Here is a 23,421-nt window from a genome sequence, read left to right on the forward strand (position 1 = left end):
CCGATCTCTTCACATTTCTTCCTCCAAGCTCGGTCCTTTTTATTCCTGTCTCGGTACAGAAAGCAGCTGGTGTCGTACAGCTCCGAGTTGTTTGCTACCGCATTGATTAGCCTTCCCTCCATTGAAGTATGAAGGGATTTGGCTGGATCTGCCCCTTTGACCTAGGTCACAGCCACGTCACCAGGCTCCTGATTGGTTGTCGCGGCGCGATTTGACGCTGGAGTTCAGCTTTTTCCAACTCGAGCGGTAGACGCAAAACGCGCGTATGCACAAAATGCAACACATAAACTGACGCGCGTGGTTTTATTCGCGCGTCAAACGCGCCAGACGCGCTACACTGACGCGCGTTTCACGCGTTTTGGCGTTTTCGCGACGCAAATCTGCTTCCGAATTTTCGCGGGACCCGCAATCGCACGTCATCGCGCTTTTCCATTGACTTTACATGTAAACCTGACGCTCTATTCGCGTCCATCGCGTTCGGTGTGAACACACCGTAAGAGTGCGCTGTTGGAGAAACGGAGCCAGGAAGACAGAGGAGAACTGAAGTTTGACCAGGTACCAAAGCAAATCATTCGTACTGTGCAAATAATGTAAATATGACGGTGTATCACGAAAGATTGATATCAAACTGATCACTTGACCCATATTACGTTACTTGCTCTTCGAGTGAATCAACAAATGGCGAAATGAAAAGCCGAACAACAACAATGCTGTTTTTTGTTTAGAGAGTCTTAGCTTACATGTGTGTTTATTTCATATTTTCAGTTGTTTCCCTCCACGGCTAAATAAATCGGTTTCAGTAATGCACTGATATACAAGAATGGACATAAGGGGCATCTTTCAAAGAAAAAACTCTGGTAGTATTTTATATATTGTGCTTTGTATGTTGTTCAGTATATTTCTATGCAAAACGAGAGGAACTTCAATACACAGCAGGATATTCACAATTTAAACCAGATATTTACATACACTTTATGGAAAACACAACAACATTTTTTACTGTACAACATCAATTTAAAGTAAACTTGTTTTGTTCTGGATAAATAAATATTGAAATATCTTTTGAATTAGCTGAATGTCAGAATAAAGAGAGACAGAGCTGTCTATTTTTTATCACTTTCATCAAATTTAGGAGTACATGTACACTAAGTTTATTGTTAATTAATAAGAAAACTGCAGACGATTCCATTCTGAGCTGAAGAAGCTTCTGATTGGTTAGTAGAGTCCATGTGGCTCGATTTTGAATACAATTTGGTGCCATTTACAATTAAGAAATACAGATAGTTTCTCTCTTTACTCTTAAAGTTAACAAATATGTTTTTTTATATTTATCAATCTAAAAAAATAAACATTTAGTCTGATTTGATGTTGCAATTAAAAAAGTGTTTGTGTTTTGATCTGAAGAGTTTATAAATATCTGGTTTCAACTGTATATTTGATGATTGTCAGCACAAAGAGGGAGAGAGAGGAACAGAGAGGGAGAGAGAGAGAATGAGGACAGAACAGAGATGAACAAGAGCAGGTGAGACACACATGTTAGTCAAATGGTTGTTTACGAAAAGTATCAGCGTATCATAGGTCCTGTATCTCGTACCTAGTGTTTCTTTTTAGGTTTGTTATTTTTCAAATTCTACATTTATTAAGTTCTGCAGGCTTGTTTGCACAACGAGGCTAAATAATTATATAAACTTTTCTCAGTCTAAATAGTGGACTTTGGTAGAATTAAAACAATAAGTGTAGTGCAGGTCTATGATGATTTTTAGTGCTACTATCATCTAGTTCTGATTCTGGTTCTGTCTTGGTTAAATCCTTAGTCCTGATTTTGAACTGTTGTAGTCCTGTTTTAATTCCGGATCAGTTCTGGGTCTGGTTGAATTGGGGTTTAGTCCTCGTGTCTTGATACAGCCCCGATTTTGTTCTCCCTTCCTGCTTAATTAAAAAACTAGTTTAAGGTGTCCTGCACATGTGATATATATTTTTCCCTATATGAAGTCATTCTTTTTTGAACTAGGTTGGTTTGGCAGTTAATTTTACCGGTCAGAGAATTTTTCTAGGTAATATTCACAAAGGTAGGACAATTTGCCACTGAAATTTGTGTTGCGCGCAAGCGCAGAAACAACAGGTCGGATGGATTCCCAGGACACCGGTGCTACTGCCAGTGTAGCTACCGCCCCTCCCCCCTGACCCAGCGCAAAGCACAAGCCTCGCATGCGGAGTGAAGCGGAAAAAAAAAGTGTGAGACAGAGGGTGAGAGAAAGAAAAACAAACACAAAACACGGCTGCCAATAAGGAGACGGGGCTTGCGTCATTCACTTTCGTTCGAGACTGACACATCACTACTGGCTTTCCAGGAAGCAGCTGAACAATGAGGAAGTAAGTGGAGCTTGTTGTTGGTGTGTTTGAAGAAACTGTAAGTGTGCTTTGTTTCCTCCTTTAACAGTTTGTCTTTAGGAACTTTACTGTTTCTTCAGCTCATGTCTGATTTATTCACACAACTAACTCTGTGTGTTTTTATTTCCGGTCTCTCCTTTAAAGTCGGTGTGTAATGTTTTTCTGGCTAACATCAGCTGTGCAGGGCTGGACTGGCCATCGGGCATACCGGGCCACTTGTGATTTTTCGATTTTATGGGCAGATGGGGTTTTATTTCTTTTCTTTTTTTTAACGGTATAAATGAATGGTGGTGGATTGGCCATCGACTCGGGACTGGACCAATTACAGCCGGGAAGGTTGAACTTTAAAGTTGAGGTGAAAAGGAACGTGATTTCTCCCTATCACTACTTAAGGTAGAAAGTTGCTAATTCAATCATGAAACTGATCAATGATCAGCTGATCGGCTTTTCTCTCTGCGCCAGAAAAAGGAAACCAGTGGATGTCACGCTAAACAAGAACAACACGTTTAAGCTTGATCAGCTGTTGTTAGCATTTATTTAATATTACTTTCTAGTATCAGCTGATGTTTGCTGGAGCCACAGCTGTAAAGCTGCTGGTGTTCCAGATCTACTGGCGTTTAGATCAACTGGCGTTTAGATCAACTGGCGTTTAGATCAACTGGCGTTGGTCGAACAGATGTATGGCAGACTTGCGTTTCAGTAGCTGCTACCGACAAACCGGCAAAAAAAAAAAAAAAAAAAAAAAAAAAAACGCCAAATGTGTCATCTGTGACACTTGTGAGGTTATCTCAAACACACTCCGTCAGTGTTGATGCTGTTGAACAACAAAATGTTTAAAAATGTGGCAAGTTTACCTGGTGATATCCTCATGCGCGACGCGATCGCGAAAACAGCAAAAAATTAACACCACGCCGTTGTTGTTCACAGGACAGCAAGAGTAAACGATCGGGAGACTCTTGTCGTCGTTATCGTTCCTCTCGCACGTTTTATTACTAAAGCGTGCAGTTTACTTTGTGCACTAACATGGACTCGAGTGAACCAAGTGCCACAGCCTACAGCCAGATCAACTTGTGACACACATCTGCAGCACGTTTGAATTCGTTTCATGCACAATACATTTGTACCTTTCAATTGTGTCTGTTTATGCGTCATGCAAATAAACCTTTGAAATGAATGAAATGATATCATGTATGTATTATCAGCCTACATTTGTACAAAATAGCAAATTATATACACAAAGTCATAAGAATCACCACCCTTGTTCATCATGATATCAATACTTTTGCCCATAAGAAAAATGTCGTGAACAAATATATGACACTAATATTTCACCGGTGTTGTAACATCACATGTCGTTAGCATAGTCTGCGTGTGTCTTTTCTCTGCAAATGAACATTTTAGAGTTAGTTGTTATATACAATCTGTATAAGTGTGGTCAATCTAATAATGATCCACAGTTACACAGTGATCAGTAATAAACAGTCTCCAAAACTTGCATATAATCCTCAATTTGGAGCCCATCTACTGACTACCACATACAAGCTGGACCAGTCTCCAATGCAGGTCAGTCCACTGCTGCCACCTGTGGCCAAGTACCATAGCCTACTACTAGATTAACTTGTGACACACATCTGCACCTGCTGCTATGATCACATCGAGTAAAGGCTGAGTGGCTGCACTTACACCTGGTACATCCAAATCTACCCACAAACATGTTGAAAGATGCAGTGCCTGCAATGTGGATTGTTAACACTAAAAACAGTAAGTAAGCAAAGACAACACTGATCAATTTCTTGCATTTATTTAGGTAGGACGTTCAAATGGCCAAATCACACTACGCTGCCCTCACGACACGTGACCATGTGAAGCTAGACAGCTAGCGAACAAAATAGAGGAGATCTTCCACACAAGGCTTGCTTTTCTTGCTTTTAATGAAGATCCTTTAAAGCCTTTCCTCTCTCAAGGTTTCTCCTTGCTATTTCTTATTTGTAACTGAAATATACAGAAAATGAAAATAAATTGCTAGCTAATACACATCTTAATGACAAACTTAGCCTAGCTTAACACGTGCGTTACATTAGCATCGCAGTTCACTCCAGGTAAACACATATAAAAGTTATCTCTGAACATATTAATACTCACAAAGACGAACGTTTCCCAAGGTACAAGCGTGTAGGGCACTCTTAGCGTGCACATGAACTCGTTCACTCTTTTAATACTGCCGAAGCACTTTTCACGGCATTAACGGAGAAAATACGTCAAAGATATGTTAATGATCAGAGCGCTCCCTCGCTCCCGTTTCCGCACATACAATACAAGATCACTTGTGATAACGATGATTCACTCTGAGCAAATTTCGAACCCAGACATTTTAACTGTTTTTAGCATGAATCACTTATAATATTTCTTAACTTTGAACTTATTTATCACTTTGCTTATGTAACTTAATCAGACTATGCATTAACTATTGACTTCTGACCAAAAGGCATAACACACACTATCAAAACATGCTTCCTGCTTGCATTTATTTAGGTAGGATGTTCTGATGGCTAAATAACACTATCAAAACATGCTTCCTGCTTGCATTTATTTAGGTATATATATATATATATATATATATATATATATAACAGCTTCTGTTATCAAGTGAAAATAGCAAAGATTTCAGGGCTGGGCTAACATCCTAGTAACAGCTCACACAATCACAACTCATCAAAGCTTCTCATTATCATTAGGACACATTTAGGTCAATATCACTTCACATTTCTGTGTCATCATCCATCAAATGTTGACACATAGTGGGTTTGTCATTCTCTCAACTGACACTGAGATGAAGCAGGAAAGAAGGAGTTGATATTTGGACAGCACACATGATGGAAAAGAGGATTTCAGTTCATGTGCACATGAATGATTTGTGTTTTCTCTGCAGGTGAAGGTAGAAAGTGTTTGTGAGCTGATGTGGATGTAAATTGAGCAGCATGGATCAGTGTGAGGACAGAGAGGAGGGAGTCCCTCCCTCTAAAACCATTCTGTGTGGGGAACGTGAGAGCCAGACCAAATCTCAGAGGTGAGATGACCATCTCTAACTGTCCATGACTATTCTCCATGTCACAGCTCAGCACTCGCATCACTGCTCCATCATTATTCACAGGAACCAGCCTGGACCTCCATCCAGCTTTGTGTCCTTAAGGAGTGACACGTCTAAAGGTGGTCTCGTTGATTTTAAAGTGTCTGCTGCAGAGAGGTGAGCTGTCAGTAACATGAACTGATGTCAGTTTGTCTGATTTAAATGATTTTGATGTTTACTGGTTTCTAAAATGCATCTCTGTAGGAGAGTAGTGTCTCAAAGGACACACAGGCACAGGTGTAACTGTCATTTTATCTGCTTTTAACACATATTTGGACACAATTGGCTGTTTTTAGCTATTTATTTTAATCACAGGTGCAAATTTAGAGCTCACACATCTGGATCCTAAACTATGATGGAAACAGCTGCTAGCAGTGGGTAGTTTGACTTTAGCCTAGTGGCTAAGCTAACACAAACAAGCATGCCAGCTGTGCTCTGTGAGGATGATACACTGCTCTAGAAAGCAAACTAAGGTTTGCAGACCTTAAAGAGGACATCGCTCTGATCAGTGGAAGTTGTTTGTGCGTGCCACGTGATGCTGTAGGATTTGAGGATTTGTTAACATCTCCATGATGGTACATCTCCTCGTATAACTGCAAACACATGAACGCTCCTAACGGCAGCTATCACAGCCACAGAGGCAGACTGTTTCTCACTGTTGCATTCAGGGACATTTGTTTTCCTGTAAAAAGCTGTACTCTAATCTAAGAGGACTGTTACTGACAGGAAACAGCTGCATTATCTGCAGTCTGTGTGATCAGAGCTGCTTCAATGACTTTCATCAGATAATTTATCGTTGAATAAAACATGTTTGTGCCTGCAGCAGTCAGAGGTCACAGTCTGCAGGATCCAGCTGTCTGTCTGTGAGGAGTGACCTGTCCAAAGATGAACCTCCATACTTCAGTGATGAACCTGGACCAACGAGGTCAGAGAACTGTGATGAGCTCCTTTAGATGTTTGCGTTTTCCTGGATAAATACGAGCTGAAAAATCCTCAGATTTTTACAAAGAAAACGATGAAACAAAAAGATAAAAATGTCAGACTGTTTCAGGACAGATATGCTCATATCTGTGGGGAAAGTGTGTACTGAGTGGGTTCATGTTTGTCTTTAAAGAACAGAGCTGCTCTCTCTCTGATCTGTCATTGTGTCTGATCTGTTAAACAGTCTGAGAGGTCACAAAGAGACCCAGGGTAACGTCTAAGCAGCTAAAGCCCGGATCATACTGGGTGGTGTTAATGAGACCTCCATCAGGAGAACACTGAACAACAGTAGTGTGGATGTAGTGGATAAATCCCAGGATACTGATGCTCAGACTTAATCACAGGGAACAAAAACTGATTTGATCTTCAGATTGTGACCTTTATACTAGACGTTACATTTGTTTAGTGATTTCAATAGAGATTAAATGTGTGGGGGGTTGCCCTGAAAAACGCATCTACTTTCCTGAACTTATGAATCGATGACTAAGGAACCAAATTGCAATTGTATTATTAGTATGACGGTAAAACTTTCACAAATTCATTCAATATACAAAGTTTGTTTTAGAAAAAACTCAGAGGTGTCAGATGATTTGTGACAAAATGACACAGCAGGTATTTCTCACATGTCCTACACTAATCTACCCAGTTTGTAAAGCTGTTGTTATAGTGGTGGAGGGCAGACCTGGGATAATGTTCTGGTCTTTGAGCAATGAACTGCTTGTAGAGGTGGTTGATGGTTTATCAGTTTTACCTCCCACTGAGTTAATTTGTTCAATTTAATGAAGTCTGAGCTTCTGCAACATCATCCATCAGCAATGAAAGAGAGTCCATGAAACAGACTGAAAATGCCTGATATTTTCACAATCTGAGTTTAAAACATGACAAACTTGATTCAGATGAAGTTACCTGAGCAGAAACTACTGGATCTTTATCTTGTGCTTGAACTGATTCTTCATGGTTCCTCCACAGAGTGGACCAGGAGAGCTCAGAGGTTCCCAGTGGTCAGTCTGCCCAGCAGCATCAAACACACCTGGACTCCATATTTATGGTCTGTACATGTACAACAACTACTTTTACATCTATTGTGTTCACAGTCCTCTCCATGCTGCTCTTTGTAGACCGGTGGATTGTAAGTGTGTCCAACATGGATCTGATGTTTGGCTCCATGATTTCAGTCTGATTGGCTCATTCATAAAGTATTCTGTTCCAGCTGCTGGAGGACAACATCATCACTTTTGTGAAGAACGAGCTGAAGAAGATCCAGAAGGTTCTGAGTGCAGATTACCCAGAGTGCTTAGTAAGTCGAAAGAGCAGCAGCAGAGAGGCATTTGTGAAGATCACACTGAAGTTCCTGAGGAAAATGAAGCAGGAGGAGCTGGCTGACCGTCTGCAGAGCAGTAAGAGGATTTCTCTAAAGATTTAAGCTGCTGGATAAATGAAACATTTACTAATGTCTTAAGAGAAAGACCAACGTGTTTTAAAGATTCATTGTTTTTGGAATTAAGTGTATATTTTCATTTTCAAATGATATTCTACATATTTCTTCTCATTCAGAACTTCAAGCTGTAGTTTGTCATCGTAACCTTAAATCTGCTCTGAAGGAGAAGTTCCAGTGTGTGTTTGAGGGGATCGCTAAAGCAGGAAACCCAACCCTTCTGAATCAGATCTACACAGAGCTCTACATCACAGAGGGAGGGACTGCAGAGGTCAATGATGAACATGAGGTCAGACAGATTGAAATAGCATCCAGGAAACCAGACAGACCAGAAAAAACAATCCGACGAGAAGACATCTTTAAAGCCTCACCTGGAAGAGATGAACCAATCAGAACAGTGCTGACAAAGGGAGTGGCTGGCATTGGGAAAACTGTATTAACACAGAAATACACCCTCGACTGGGCTGAAGACAAAGCCAACCAGGACATCCAGTTCATATTTCCATTCACTTTCAGAGAGCTGAATGTGCTGAGAGAGGAAAAGTTCAGCTTGGTGGAACTTGTTCATTACTTCTTTACTGAAACCAAAAAAGCAGGAATCTGCAGCTTTGAAGACTTCCAGGTTGTGTTCATCTTTGATGGTCTGGATGAGTGTCGACTTCCTCTGGACTTCCACAAAACTGCAATCCTAACTGACCCTAGAAAGTCCACCTCAGTAGATGTGCTGCTGGTAAACCTCATCAGGGGGAAACTGCTTCCCTCTGCTCACCTCTGGATAACCACACGACCTGCAGCAGCTAATATGATCCCTCCTAGGTGTGTTGAAATGGTCACAGAGGTCAGAGGGTTCACTGACCCACAGAAGAAGAAGTACTTCAAGAAGAGATTCAGAGATAAGGAGCAGGCCAGCTGGATCATCTCCCACATCAAGACATCACGAAGTCTCCACATCATGTGCCACATCCCAGTCTTTTGCTGGATTACTGCTACAGTTCTGGAGGATGTGCTGAATACCAAAAAGGGAGTACAGCTGCCCAAGACCCTGACTGAGATGTACATCCACTTCCTCGTGGTTCAGGCCAAAGTGAAGAAGGTCAAGTATGATGGAGGAGCTGAGACAGATCCACACTGGAGTCCAGAGAGCAGGAACATGATGGAGTCTCTAGGAAAACTGGCCTTTGATCAGCTGATGAAAGGAAACGTGATCTTCTATGAATCAGACCTGACAGAGTGTGGCATTGATATCAGAGCAGCCTCAGTGTACTCAGGAGTGTTCACACAGCTCTTTAAAGAGGAGAGAGGACTGTACCAGGACAAGGTGTTCTGCTTCATCCATCTGAGTGTTCAGGAGTTTCTGGCTGCTCTTCATGTCTATCTGACCTTCATCAACTCTGGACTCAATCTGATGGAAGACCAACAAACAACCTCCAAGAAATCTGAAACAGGAGAATCTTCAGAGAAATACTTCTACCAGAGTGCTGTGGACAAGGCCTTACAGAGTCCAAATGGACACCTGGACTTGTTCCTGCGCTTCCTCCTGGGTCTTTCACTGCAGACCAATCAGACTCTCCTACAAGGCCTGCTGACACAGACAGGAAGTAGCTCACAGACCAATCAACAAACAGTCCAGTACATCAATAAGAAGCTCAGTAAGAATCGGAATCTGTCTGCAGAGAAAAGCATCAATCTGTTCCACTGTCTGAATGAACTGAATGATTGTTTTCTAGTGGAGGAGATCCAACAGTCCCTGAGATCAGGAAGTCTCTCCGAAGATGAACTGTCTCCTGCTGAGTGGTCAGCTCTGGTCTTCATCTTACTGTCATCAGAAAAAGATCTGGATGTGTTTGACTTGAAGAAATACTCTGCTTCGGAGGAGGCTCTTCTGAGGCTGCTGCCAGTGTTCAAAACCTCCAACAAAGCTCTGTAAGTACATTTGTACTCATGTTTTACTTCAAACATCCAACTGTGTCAGTAATTTATTTCACCAGGCTTTCTGTATTTGTATGAATTTGTATCCTAAAGTTTGGGATTACTCCTATACAGCTTTAACCTCTTTGATGGCTCAAGAACTCTGTGTACTCGAAACGCTGAGTCTACCATAAACTATGATCATCAGTGCTGCTGTTGTGTTATCAGTCTTTGTTTAAAAACTGCCAAATGTTGTAATACCTTATATTCACATGCATGCTTTTAGATACATTTCTACTGCAGGTCTATTTTTGGTCACAAATATTGGTGAAACACTCACTTTTACATGCATGGTGGCTCATGCATTAAACAAAGCATTTGCATTTGAATTACTCAGTGAATCATTGTAGCCACAGAAACGTCTTTAGTTGCACTTTTAAGCTTAGGTTTCTGGGCTCTTCCCAGGATGTAATGAGCATTACTTCTTCACCCACCTCTCTCCACTTTCATGTGTTCATGCACCACTGTTGAATTGAGTTAATTACTAAACTCTGCCTCGGTCTTCCACAGTGTGTTTTTTGTTTCTTTGTTGTTTTTGGCCTGCTCTCTCCCCTCACTCCCAAACTGGTTGGAGCAGATGGTTGTCCCTCCCTGAACCTGCTCTTCTTATAATAAGTTGTTTGTTTTTTCCCCTGACTTATAGCTATTCTCATCATTGTCTTCAAATTAACTCACACACTGACTGCTGCTATAGCTTACCTGGCTGAGCAGGTGGCCGATGTACTGAAGGTTAGAGTTGTGACTCCAGGGCCTGGGTTTAAATCTTCTTTTCATCATCCTTCACAACTCATCCACCAGGTGTCACAAACTACAGCACGACTGCAAATACAAAGCATGTCTTACTGGATGGCTGCAACAACCAGAGTTTTACCTACCTTTGGTCTTTCTTGACAGCATGAGTGTAATATTTATTGAACAGAGTCGTCTTCTGTGATCTTTGCTGCTTTGAATGTCCGTGCTGTCCACAGATATATTTCAGTATCAGGCTCTAAACTATGCAAATGGTTCAGAGAAGATTACATTTCCAAACATGACTCAGAAATGATGTTTATACTAGATTTATAGTTTATGTTAATGTCCTCTGAATTACGAGGTGGAGGAGGTGAAGCTTACAAGGAGTAAGTGCTGATAGAAAGACAGCTGTGTTTTAATGAAGCTATTTAGTCAACCAGTAATTGTATTGCATGGTGGCATTTTAAAAATTCATTTGACTGATTTAATTAATTTGTTTTTTTTACAGACTAAGTGGCTGTAACCTCTCAGAGAGAAGCTGTGATGCTCTGTCCTCAGTTCTCAGCTCCAAGTCCTCTTTTCTGAAAGAGCTGGACCTGACTAACAATGACCTGCAAGATTCAGGCGTGAAGTTTCTGTCTGCTGCGCTACAGAGTCCACATTGTACACTGGAAACTCTCAGGTCAGAATCCAAACGTTCCCACTGCTTATCATTTAAGGTCTGAATGATATTAAACAATAAACAACCAAGCTTTGTAGAATTGGCGAATGACCTTTGACCGGGGTGGCTGTAGCTCAGGTGGTAGAGCAGGTCAGCTACTATCCAGAATGTTGCTCTCCGATGCAGTGTGAATGTGCATGAAGCACTGAAACAGCTTAGATAATGTTCTTTTGTGAATGGGTGTGATTGGGTGAATGAACGAGTTGTATAAAGTGCTTTGAGTGCTCAGATGGAGTATAAAAGAGCTATATAAGAACCAGTCCTTTCACCTTTTATTTATCTTTGGAGGGCTTATGAGGTTCTTAATTACTGTCTGAGGAGTTTTTACAGTCACATATTTTGTAAAAGAGAAGTATTGTTTGGTTCATGTTTTCTGTGGCATGTTTTGTTTGACACACCAATGAGCAGGCTATTTGTTCCATCCATCCATCTTCTTCCGCTTATCCGGGGCTGGGTCACGCGGGCAGCAGCCTAAGCAGAGAAGCCCAGTCCTCCCTCTCCCCAGCCTCCTCCTCTAGCTTGTCTGGGGGAACGCCAGTAAACGCCAGGGGAACGCGGTAAACCAGCAAAAAACTAGAGCAGCCGGGCTACGTAAAAAGTGTAAGGGGGCGTGTTTGCGGTCACGTCTAGCGGGTGTGTGGGCGGGAGTGTTACACAGTCGCTCCACCTCAAGTCACTACTGCGCAGACTCTGGCTCCAAAAATGCAAGATGGCAGCCTCCACAAGTGGGATATTTTGGCTTTATTTTTGCACAATGGGAGGAGGTGGTGTCGCGTTGTCCATCTTTTATACAGTCATTGGTTCTGTCTTTTAAAAATTAAGATGGATTATATGGTTTTGTAAACTGCCCTCTCTCTAGTGGCTGCTTTGTAATATTTTTTTGGTTACTTTAGAAAAAAGAAAAATCCAAGATGGCTCACCGTGATGCTGAAGTATTATTGTTTTAAGCTCATATGAACCTTAAAATGTTGTAGCTTTGGACGACATTTGTCCGTCAGTATGAATGATGATAAAATCATAATTTTATTTTGTTTTGCTTAATGATCATTTTTATGATTAAGATGAACATTTTATCTTGTTAGCTTGCAATAAGCGTGTAACAAGCTAGTTTGCAATGTTGGTTAGCTAACACAATATTTCGTATGCTTTCAGTTTTACGATGGTCAAAGAGAGAGCCACGGTGAGAGGCCGGTCTTTAATAAATGAGCACAGAAAGGAAAATAAGTCTGGATATTGAATCATCGTTATCTCACTGTCTAGCTGGTGAAAACGTGGAAACTCAGGGCAAGGACAGTAAACTGTCAGTCTGGACTTTTCTTTATTTCCATTAGCTGTAAGTGAGATTTCAGAGCAATCAGAGACTGTGGGTCTGTGTATGAAGTATAATTCATGTGCATTTGTTGAAATTGTAGAATGAGAAATAGCAGTTTTGGGCTATTTCCTGCTTGTGCTGATGAAAATGTTTATTGACGTGTGAATTCATTCTTCAACGCTTGAAAACTTTGCTTTTCTTATTTTTGTGTAACACAATTTAATGCACTGAAGAACAATGAAAACAGGAAACAGAGAAAGCTGGCCTTCAAATTAAAAGCTGCTCCTCCTGAAACGTGTTGGTGGTAAAATTTAAGAAGAGCTGAAGCACATAAATAATCTACGTGCCTAAATATTAAACACAGTTGAGGCCAGTGTTGTTAGTCCAGGTCAGAAGATGACTTGTTGGAATGAAAATGAGCTTGTAGTTTGTCTGCTTTAATAATGTGACTGAAAAAAGGTGATGGCCTTCAAATATGTCCATTTCTTTCCAACTTCACCTTTAAAAGACATGGGGATCCTGGAATGAAAAAACATGACTTTTTTATGTTTTTTATGATAAATGTACAACTTTAATGTGAAAAATTCAGAGATTTTTTCTCTTGTGTTTTTTTTTAAGCTGCTTCCTGTTGGTTTCAGCTGTTTGGAGTTTCCATTTTCTAAACTTCTACATTCTGAACCTTCTTCAGCTCTGAAAAGATTATGAAACACTGACTGATTTCAAGCACACACTTTGTCTAATAAACTTACATCTTTCATTCTTTATACAGATTGGGGAGCTGTGGTTTGTCAGAGATCAGCTGTGATTATCTGGTAGCAGCACTGAAGTCCAACCCCTCCCACCTGAGAGAGCTGGACCTGAACTCCAACAACCTGCAGGATTCAGGAGTGAAACAGCTGTGTGGCTTTCTGGAGAGTTCAGGATGTGGACTCAAAACTCTGAGGTCAGTCACCATGTTTTAGTTGTGCTGAGATGAATATGATGTGAAAGTTGTGCTGACACTAAACTGCAGACACAAGGCTGATATTATACTGATCCACACTGAGGATCTTCATTGTAAAGTCTGTTTACTTCTTCTCTGGTTTAGTCCATTGATTGTAGCAGAACAATGTTCACATTTCAAACAGTGATACTCAGCGTGGCCCACACGCGGCCTGCCAACCTTTCCTAATTCAGATAGAGGGTACCCCGATTAACTGTGTACCATTCTTCCTCACAGTTCTAAGTATCAGACACAACAATGAATAATCCACAGCTGACTCTCTTAAGAAAGGTCAAAGGTCATGACATCTCCAAAATCCACCTGTGACACACGTTTCCATCAGTGTGATTGATTCTAGTCAAATAATGATTGATAACTGATCAGTGTGCGACACAGTAAATGTTTGCAGTGCCAGAAACTTCCAATCTAACAGCAACACTGTCCACAGTGTCAGAGTTACAAAGCTGGAGATCATAGATTTTATTCTGGTAAATCTGTGCTGTCACTGCCGTCCCCATCCTGATATATTGATCACTGAGAAAAGCTGTAAAAGCTTCATGTTTAGCAAAATAATGTTTAACTGGGAATTCTGCTTTTGTGACAAGTTAAACTTGTGCAGATGAACACTCTCCTCTGAGTTTGCATTCAGGAGACTGACACCCTCTCTACTTTTAAGATCAGCTTCAAACTTTCCTTTTTGATAAAGCTTATTGTTAGAGGTGGATCAGGTGATCCTGAGTTATGCTGCTATAGGCCCAGGCTGTTGCAAGACTTCCCATGATACTCTTCTTTCTCCTCCGCCCACCTCTTTTCACTACTGATGTTTTTATATGTCACTACTGCATGCTCTTAACTTTTGTCTTCTCTCTTCTTAGTTTGTGATTTGTTCTTGTCTCTCTGAGCTCATCTCTTCTCTTCCCCCTCACCCTGCAGCCAGTCATTGTAGATGGTTCTCCTGTAGCCTGTTTTCACTGGTAGGATCTTTCTATCAAAGGGAGTTCTTCCTTCCCACCATTACCAAGCACTGCTCACAGTCGATTGCCTGATGGTTGGGACTTTCTAATATTGTAGGGAGTTACCTTAAACTGTTAAATCAAATCAAATCACTTTTATTGTCACATCACATATGCAGGTACATGTGAGTGAAATTCTTGTGTGCGAGTTTCACAAGCAACAGAGGTGTGCAAAGTACAATAACATAAAACAAGCAAAATATAAGAATGGCTAAATCTGAGAATTATATGACTAAATATATGTACAATATATGAGTGTATGCATATTACTGAATTTGTATACTAAATATGTGTGTGTGTGTGTGTGTGTGTGTGTGTGTGTGTGTGTGTGTGTGTATACATATTTTACAAATTAATAGATATTAATAAAATAGAGTAAACAATTTTAAAATAAAGTATATAAAATATACAGAGGTTGGTAGTCGGACATGTGCTGGTCTCCATGAGTGTTGAAATGGATGTGTTGGTGGAGTTTTGGTGAAACTTTCTTCAGGTTTCCTTTGTTAAAGTCCCCGGTCATGATAAACGCCTCTGGGTGTGCAGTTTCCTCACTGCTGATCGCACTGTACAGTTCCCTGAGTGCTCGGTCAGTGTCGGCTTGTGGGGGAATGTAAACAGCCGTAATAATCACTGCTGTGAATTCCCTCGGTAGCCAGAATGGCCGGCACTTAATCATCAGGTATTCCAGGTCCGGTGAGCAGAAGGATTTGACCGGGTGCACGTTCGCATAATCACACCAGCTGTTGTTGATCATGAAACACACACCACCGCCTCTGCTTTTACCAGTAAGATCCTGTGACCTGTCTGCACGGTGCACAGAGAACCCCGGTAGTTGTATTGCGGAGTCCGGTACCTTATCCGGAAACAGTCACTTATAAATAAAGTTAAATTAAACTGAATGGACGTAAATGGATAATGTTATTGTATCTGACAAACAGAAAGTCATTGTTCACAGATGGATTCATGTTTTGTGTGTCTGCAGTCTGTCAGGCTGTCTGATCACAGAGGAAGGCTGTACTTCTCTGGTCTCAGCTCTGAACTCCAACCCCTCCCATCTGAGAGAGCTGGACCTTAGCTACAATCATCCAGGAGACTCGGGAATTAAACTGCCGTCGGCTGGATTGAAGGATCCACTGGACACTCTCAGGTATGAAGAGAATGTCTGATAGAGGAGGAAGAGTTGAAAACATTTCCTGTGTCCTTCACTCACTTCCTGTTTGTGTCCTGCAGATGAGACATGAACAATCACACATGGAGGAGTATTTTTAGGGACAGACACACTAGTCTAGTTGGATAGTACATGGATCTTTATGTAGGGGGTCTCCAACGAGTCTGTTTGCAGAAACATTAATGATAACTGATAACACATATTGAGATTTTAATTAAAAGTAGACATACAGTTAGGTCCATAAATATTTGGACAGAGACAACATTTTGTAATTTTGGTTACCACAGTGAATTTTAAAGGAAAAAACTCAAATGCAGTTGAAGTTCAAACTTTCAGCTTTAATTCAGTGGGTTGAACAAAAAGATTGTATAAAAATGTGAGGAACTAAAACATTTTCTTAACAAAATCCTTCATTTAAGAGCCTCTAAAGTAACTGGATGAATTAAATAAGTGAAAATAAATTGTTGGATTTCTCTGGATTTTGTTAGACACCTCTTTCCATGACTCCTCTCTCCTCGTGTCCTTTCCTTGGCTCCTCTGCTCACGTCTCTGGTGGGAGGGGCTAAGATATGAGGAGAGCAGTGGAGGATGTACAAACTGAGAAATGAGAAAGGGGCACAGTCTAAGAAGCTTGATGACCTTTAGGTAGGTCTGTGCGACAGACAGTAAATTTGTCATGTTTGAACTAAGTGAGTGAGATGAAGAGTGATGGTGGAGATGGACTACATACAGGGAGTGCAGAATTATTAGGGAAGTTGTATTTTTGAGGAATAAAGTCATTAATGAACAACAGCCATGTTCTCAATGAACCCAAAAAACTCATTAATATCAAAGCTGAATGTTTTTGGAAGTAGTTTTTAGTTTGTTTTTAGTTTTAGCTATTTTAGGGGGATATCTGTGTGTGCAGGTGACTATTACTGTGCATAATTATTAGGCAACTTAACAAAAAACAAATATATACCCATTTCAATTGTTTATTTCTACCAGTGAAAGCAATATAACATCTCCACATTCACAAATATACATTTCTGACATTCAAAAACAAAACAAAAACAAATCAGCGACCAATATAGCCACCTTTCTTTGCAAGGACACTCAAAAGCCTGCCATCCATGGATTCTGTCAGTGTTTGGATCTGTTCACCATCAACATTGCGTGCAGCAGCAACCACAGTCTCCCAGACACTGTTCAGAGAGGTGTACTGTTTTCCCTCCTTGTAAATCTCACATTTGATGATGGACCACAGGTTCTCAATGGGGTTCAGATCAGGTGAACAAGGAGGCCATGTCATTAGTTTTTCTTCTGTTATACCCTTTCTTGCCAGCCACGCTGTGGAGTACTTGGACGCGTGTGATGGAGCATTGTCCTGCATGAAAATCATGTTTTCTTGAAGGATGCAGACTTCTTCCTGTACCACTGCTTGAAGAAGGTGTCTTCCAGAAACTGCCAGTAGGACTGGGAGTTGAGCTTGACTCCATCCTCAACCCGAAAAGGCCCCACAAGCTCATCTTTGATGATACCAGCCCAAACCAGTACTCCACCTCCACCTTGCTGGCGTCTGAGTCGGACTGGAGCTCTCTGCCCTTTACCAATCCAGCCACGGGCCCATCCATCTGGCCCATCAAGACTCACTCTCATTTCATCAGTCCATAAAACCTTAGAAAAACCAGTCTTGAGATATTTCTTGGCCCAGTCTTGATGTTTCAGCTTGTGTGTCTTGTTCAGTGGTGGTCGTCTTTCAGCCTTTCTTACCTTGGCCATGTCTCTGAGTATTGCACACCTTGTGCTTTTGGGCACTCCAGTGATGTTGCAGCTCTGAAATATGGCCAAACTGGTGGCAAGTGGCATCTTGGCAGCTGCACGCTTGACTTTTCTCAGTTCATGGTTTATCCACACGCTTCTTGCGACCCTGTTGACTATTTTGAATGAAACGCTTGATTGTTCGATGATCACGCTTCAGAAGCTTTGCAATTTTGAGACTGCTGCATCCCTCTGCAAGATATCTCACTATTTTTGACTTTTCTGAGCCTGTCAAGTCCTTCTTTTGACCCATTTTGCCAAAGGAAAGGACGTTGCCTAATAATTATGCACACCTGATATAGGGTGTTGATGTCATTGGACCACACCCCTTCTCATTACAGAGATGCACATCACCTAATATGCTTAATTGGTAGTAGGCTTTCGAGCCTATACAGCTTGGAGTAAGACAACATGCATGAAGAGGATGATGTGGACAAAATACTCATTTGCCTAATAATTCTGCACTCCCTGTACACAGGAGCCTGACCCTGAAATGCTCTGTATGAAAGGTAAAATAATACTGAGGACAGGTAAAAGATGCAAAGGCAGGTGAGGAAGTGACAAAAGGAGCCTTTAGTGGCCAAAAGACACAAGTCCATCAAACCGAAATCCAAAGCAGCACAGGAAGCATGAAAAAAACAATAAGAGCTGCTTGAATTCTCCAAATACTGAGGAAAGGTGCTTCATTGCTTCCTTTATTTTTGTCGTGGCTGACCGAACGGACTCACGTGCAGACCGCTGACAGTATATTTACAAATTTAATTCAACACACGGGGAAAAATCCAAGGGACATGAGGGCAGGCTTCGGGGAAATCTATTTACAAGAGAAAAAAAGTTAGCGAAGGAAAAAACCACGGGAGAAAGCTATATATACACTCAACAAAAATATAAACGCAACACCTTTGTTACTGCTCCCATTCCCCATGGGATGGACGTAGAGACCTAAAATTCATTCCAGATACACAATATAACCATCCCTCCCAAACAGTGGTCACAAATCAGTCCAAATGTGTGGTAGTGGGCACATCTGCCATATTGAGATAATCCATCCCACCTCACAGGTGTGCCACATCAGGATGCTGATCTGACATCATGAGTAGTGCACAGGTGTACCTCAGACTGCCCACAACAAAAGGCCACCCTGGAATGTGCAGTTTTTTGCGCTATTGGGGGTCTGGGGACCCAGAACCGGTCAGTATCTGGTGTGACCACCATTTGCCTCATGCAGTGCAACACATCGTCGCATGGAGTCTATCAGATTGTCAATTGTGGCCTGTGGAATGTTGGTCCACTCCACTTCAATGGCTGTGCGAGGTTGTTGGATATTCGTGGGAACTGGTACACGCTGTCGTATACGCCGGTCAAGCACATCCCGAACATGCTCAATGGGTGACATGTCCGGTGAGTATGCTGGCCATGCAAGAACTGGGACATTCTCAGCTGCCATCTGCCCTGAACAATGTGAACCACGATTCATCCGTGAAGCGCACACCTCTCCAACGTGCCAGATGCCATCGAATGTGAGCATTTGCCCACACAAGTCTGTTACGGCGACGAGCTGGAGTCAGGTCAAGACCCCGATGAGGACGACGGGCGACAGATCTGGTTGACATTCCTGCTGTCAGCATGCCAATTGCACGCTCCCTCATTGCTTGTGGCATCTGTGGCATTTTGCTGTGAGACAAAACTGCACATTCCAGGGTGGCCTTTTGTTGTGGGCAGTCTGAGGTATACCTGTGCACTACTCATGATGTCAGATCAGCATCCTGATGTGGCACACCTGTGAGGTGGGATGGATTATCTCAATATGGCAGATGTGCCCACTACCACACATTTGGACTGATTTGTGACCACTGTTTGGGAGGGATGGTTATATTGTGTATCTGGAATGAATTTTAGGTCTCTACATCCATCCCATGGGGAATGGGAGCAGTAACAAAGGTGTTGCGTTTATATTTTTGTTGAGTGTATGTGTGTATATATATATATATATATATATATATATATATATATATATATATATATATATATATACACATGTATATGTATATGTATGTATATGTATGTATATGTATATGTATATATATGTATATATATGTATATGTATATATCCATGTACAGGAGGTGGCTGACAACTGGCTCCGTTCCGTAGTCGGTATCCGTAGCCAGTCTTGTTAATGATCTCACTGAGGGGGGTTCAGGCCTATGCAGAACAGCAGTGGGACAGAGCATCTCCTTGGTAGATCCCGCACTTGATGGTGATGTGCTATGGGCTTGGAGTTGGCCTCTAGTGTTGTACGCCACATCCCCATTGAGTTCCTGATGAAGGCTCTTAGGGTCCCATTGATCTTGTACAATTCTAGCATTCCAGTATCCAGCTGTGGGGCATTGAGTCATAGGCCTTCTTGTAATCAATCCAGGCAGTGCACAGGTTGGTCAGTCTGGTCTTGCAGTCTCGGCTGACTGTTCTGTCTACCAGTAGCTGGTGTTTTGCGCCTCTGGTATTCTTGCCAATTCCTTTCTGTGTCCCGCTCATGTATTGACCCATGTGCCTGTTCATCTTAGCCGATATGATGCCTGACAGGAGCTTCCATGTAGTACTGAGGCAGGTTATTGGTCGGTAGTTGGAGGGGACCGGTCCCTTCTTGGGGTCCTTGGGGATCAGGACCGTCCGACCTTCGGTTAGCCATTCCGGGTGTCTCTCGTTAACTAGCAGCTGGTTCATTTGTGCTGCCAGACGCTCGTGGAGTGCAGTCAGCTTCTTCAGCCAGTAGGCGTGAACCATGTCGGGCCCTGGTGCTGTCCAACTCTTCATACTGGAGACCCTTTCTTGGATATCTGCCACTGTGATGGTTACTGGACCCTGTTCAGGGAGGTCGCTGTGGTCTGCCCTCAGATCCACTAGCCACTGAGCATTGCCGTTATGGGTTGCGTCCTTCTCCCATATGCTCTTCCAGTATTGCTCCGTCTCCAGCCTTGGTGGCTATATATATATATATATATATATATATATATATATATATATATATATATATATATATATATATGAGTTCCTGCCCCAAGTGGAGGAGTTCAAGTATCTCGGGGTCTTGTTCGCGAGTGATGGGAGAAGGGAGCCGGAGATCGACAGACGGATTGGGGCTGCAGCTGCAGTAATGTGGACGCTGCACCGGTCCGTCGTGGTGAAGAGGGAGCTGAGTGTAAAAGCGAAGCTCTCAATTTACCGGTCGATCTACGTCCCTACCCTCACCTATGGCCACGAGCTGTGGGTAGTGACCGAAAGAACGAGATCGCGGATACAAGCGGCAGAAATGAGCTTCCTCCAAAGGGTGGCTGGCCTCTCCCTTAGAGATAGGGTGAGAAGTTCGGCCATCCGGGAGGGGCTCAGAGTAGAGCCGCTGCTGCTCCACATCGAAAGGAGCCAGCTAAGGTGGTTCGGGCATCTGACAAGGCTGCCCCCTGGGCGCCTCCTGGGTGAGGTGTTCCAGGCATGTCCCACCGGGAGGAGGCCCCGGGGCAGACCCAGGACACGCTGGAGAGATTATATCTCTCGGCTGGCCTGGGAACGCCTTGGTATTCCCCCGGATAAGCTGGAGGAGGTGGCTGGGGAGAGGGAGGTCTGGGCCTCTTTGCTTAGGCTGCTGCCCCCGCGACCCGGCCTCGGATAAAGCGGATGAAGATGGATGGATATATATATATATATATATATATATATATATATATATATATATATATATATATGATTTTGAGCCAAAGTTGTGTTAGCAGCATAATGCAGTTGTTTGTGTCCTGGATGTGGTGTGTATTTCATCATCAGACTTTTGTGCATTAAAAATCAAATGTATATCTCCACTATAAACCACTGCAGCATTTTCCTCCTGAGGGACACGAACTAAAAAAAATCTGATTGTAGCTCAGTGTGGAGGAAGGAAAGTGCCTGTTTTTGATTTTTCTTTTCTATCCACGCTGCGTCAAGACAACTGTAATGTAATTACAGCATTGAGTACAGTTACATGTTACATTACTGATTCCCAATGTGTGCTATATATTTGTCCAGTTTGGTGTTTATGCCTGCGGTCTACTATTTATATTTGATTCCTGCACGCTTGGAGTGAGCTCACCCATCATTTAGTTTTACATGTACAATCTCAGTAAAGAGCTTTTCTAATTGATCCTATTCTAATGTCACTGACAAAGGTTATATGATGACAGTACTGTGTTACTTTGAAATACATTACATCCAACACTAATTAGTGTCATTACTATTACTACTACACTCCTACCACCATTAATGACAACCAAGTTTTTTTATTTCATTAACACTATGCAGCTGAAACTGATTAAAAAAACACTCTGGTGCTTATTTTAGTCAGAAGTTGGACTGACTTGATGCCGTACTCTCATTAACAGTTTTTTATACTAAAGGTCATGAATGAGAGCAAAGGCAGGGAGGTGTCCTTTCCAGCTAAACAGAAGAGGAATATAAAGATAATGAAGGTCACAGTTTGAATCAATCAATTTCATTCAATACAGTGGTGTACTGACAGATCCAGGATCAGTCCAAATCATCAGCAGTTTGATCCACGTATGGATTGAAGTGTATTTGTGAAACTCTTGGACTGTTCCTTTATCAATGTAAAACAGTATGTGTATGAGAGCCATGCAATGTCCATGTGTGCATGCTGAAAGAGACTGTGCTGGTCTGACCCCCCCCTCCTCCTTTCAGGGTGGAGCCTGCTGGAGAACAATGGTTGACACCAGGTCTGAGGAAGTGTAAGTTTGTTTTTAATATGATTCATGAAAACAAAGCAGCACACATTCAACCATCTTCAAACTGTCACATCACTCATTCACATTTCTGATGTCAGGTGTCATCATCAAAGTGTCAATCAATGAACAGATGATGGATCAATAACTGCAACTGGATTGTGTTTGTTCTCTCCATCAGATTCCTGTAAACTTACAATCGACACAAACACAGTAAACAAAAGACTCAAACTGTCTGACAACAACATGAAGGTGATGCGTGTGGAGAAGGTTCGGTCATATCCTGATCATCCAGACAGATTTGATGTCCGTCCTCAGCTGCTGTGTAAAAATGGTCTGACTGGTCGCTGTTACTGGGAGGTCGAGTGGAAAGGAAATGTTTATATATCAGTGAGTTACAGAAGAATCAGAAGGAAAGGAGACAGTGATGACTGTGTGTTTGGATACAATGATCAGTCCTGGAGTCTGTGGTGCTCTAATGTTCTTGGTTACTCTGTCTGGCACAATAACAGAAAAACATCCATCTCCTCTTCCGTCTCTAACAGAGTAGCAGTGTATGTGGACTGTCCTGCTGGCACTCTGTCCTTCTACAGTGTCTCCTCTGACACTCTGATCCACCTCCACACCTTCAACACCACTTTCACTCAAACTCTTTATTCTGGGTTTAGTATCTGGTCTCCTGTTTCCTCGGTGTGTCTGTGCTGAGTTGAGTGTAAAGAGTGTCCTCCTGTTAGAGAAACACTCTGACTGTTGAACAGATAGTTCAGTCTGTACATGTCTGTCTCTTTCACTCAGAAACACGTTTTCAGATTCACGGATTCAATCAGTTGATGTTTTAAACTGATTGAATCCTCTTCAGATGGGTCATAATGCATGTGGCTTATCTAATAAACAGCAGTTGCTGCATTGATTATTTGAAACTAGTCTTGTCTTAATCGTGCACCTTTTGTATTTCATGTTAGAAAAATTGCTTTGAATCTTCAAAGACAAAAAATATAAAAAGGTCAAGACAATCCCTAATTTC

General features: G+C 42.0%; 1 protein-coding gene across 1 annotated transcript; it reads left to right on the plus strand.

Annotated features, from left to right (window-relative positions):
- Positions 1-2,241: 2,241 nt before the first annotated feature.
- Positions 2,242-23,158, plus strand: LOC113019053 (NLR family CARD domain-containing protein 3-like). The gene is made up of 12 exons (XM_026162539.1): positions 2,242-2,373; positions 5,321-5,458; positions 5,543-5,635; positions 6,342-6,443; positions 7,469-7,547; positions 7,710-7,896; positions 8,054-9,857; positions 11,143-11,316; positions 13,437-13,610; positions 15,645-15,809; positions 22,357-22,403; positions 22,579-23,158. The coding sequence occupies exons 2-12, from the start codon at positions 5,370-5,372 to the stop codon at positions 23,100-23,102; spliced, it is 3,438 nt and encodes a 1,145-aa protein (XP_026018324.1). The 5' UTR covers positions 2,242-2,373; positions 5,321-5,369; the 3' UTR covers positions 23,103-23,158.
- The last annotated feature ends 263 nt before the right edge of the window (positions 23,159-23,421 follow it).

The sequence above is a fragment of the Astatotilapia calliptera genome, chromosome 3, assembly GCF_900246225.1.
Source record: "Astatotilapia calliptera chromosome 3, fAstCal1.2, whole genome shotgun sequence".
Classification (NCBI taxonomy): domain Eukaryota; kingdom Metazoa; phylum Chordata; class Actinopteri; order Cichliformes; family Cichlidae; genus Astatotilapia; species Astatotilapia calliptera.

Coding starts and splice junctions, on each gene's coding strand:
- LOC113019053 (XM_026162539.1), top strand. CDS start 5,370: ATGGATCAGTGTGAGGACAGAGAGGAGGGAGTCCCTCCCTCTAAAACC. Junction 13,611..15,644: donor TGTGGACTCAAAACTCTGAG/GTCAGTCACCAT, acceptor GTGTGTCTGCAG/TCTGTCAGGCTGTCTGATCA. Junction 22,404..22,578: donor GACACCAGGTCTGAGGAAGT/GTAAGTTTGTTT, acceptor TCTCTCCATCAG/ATTCCTGTAAACTTACAATC.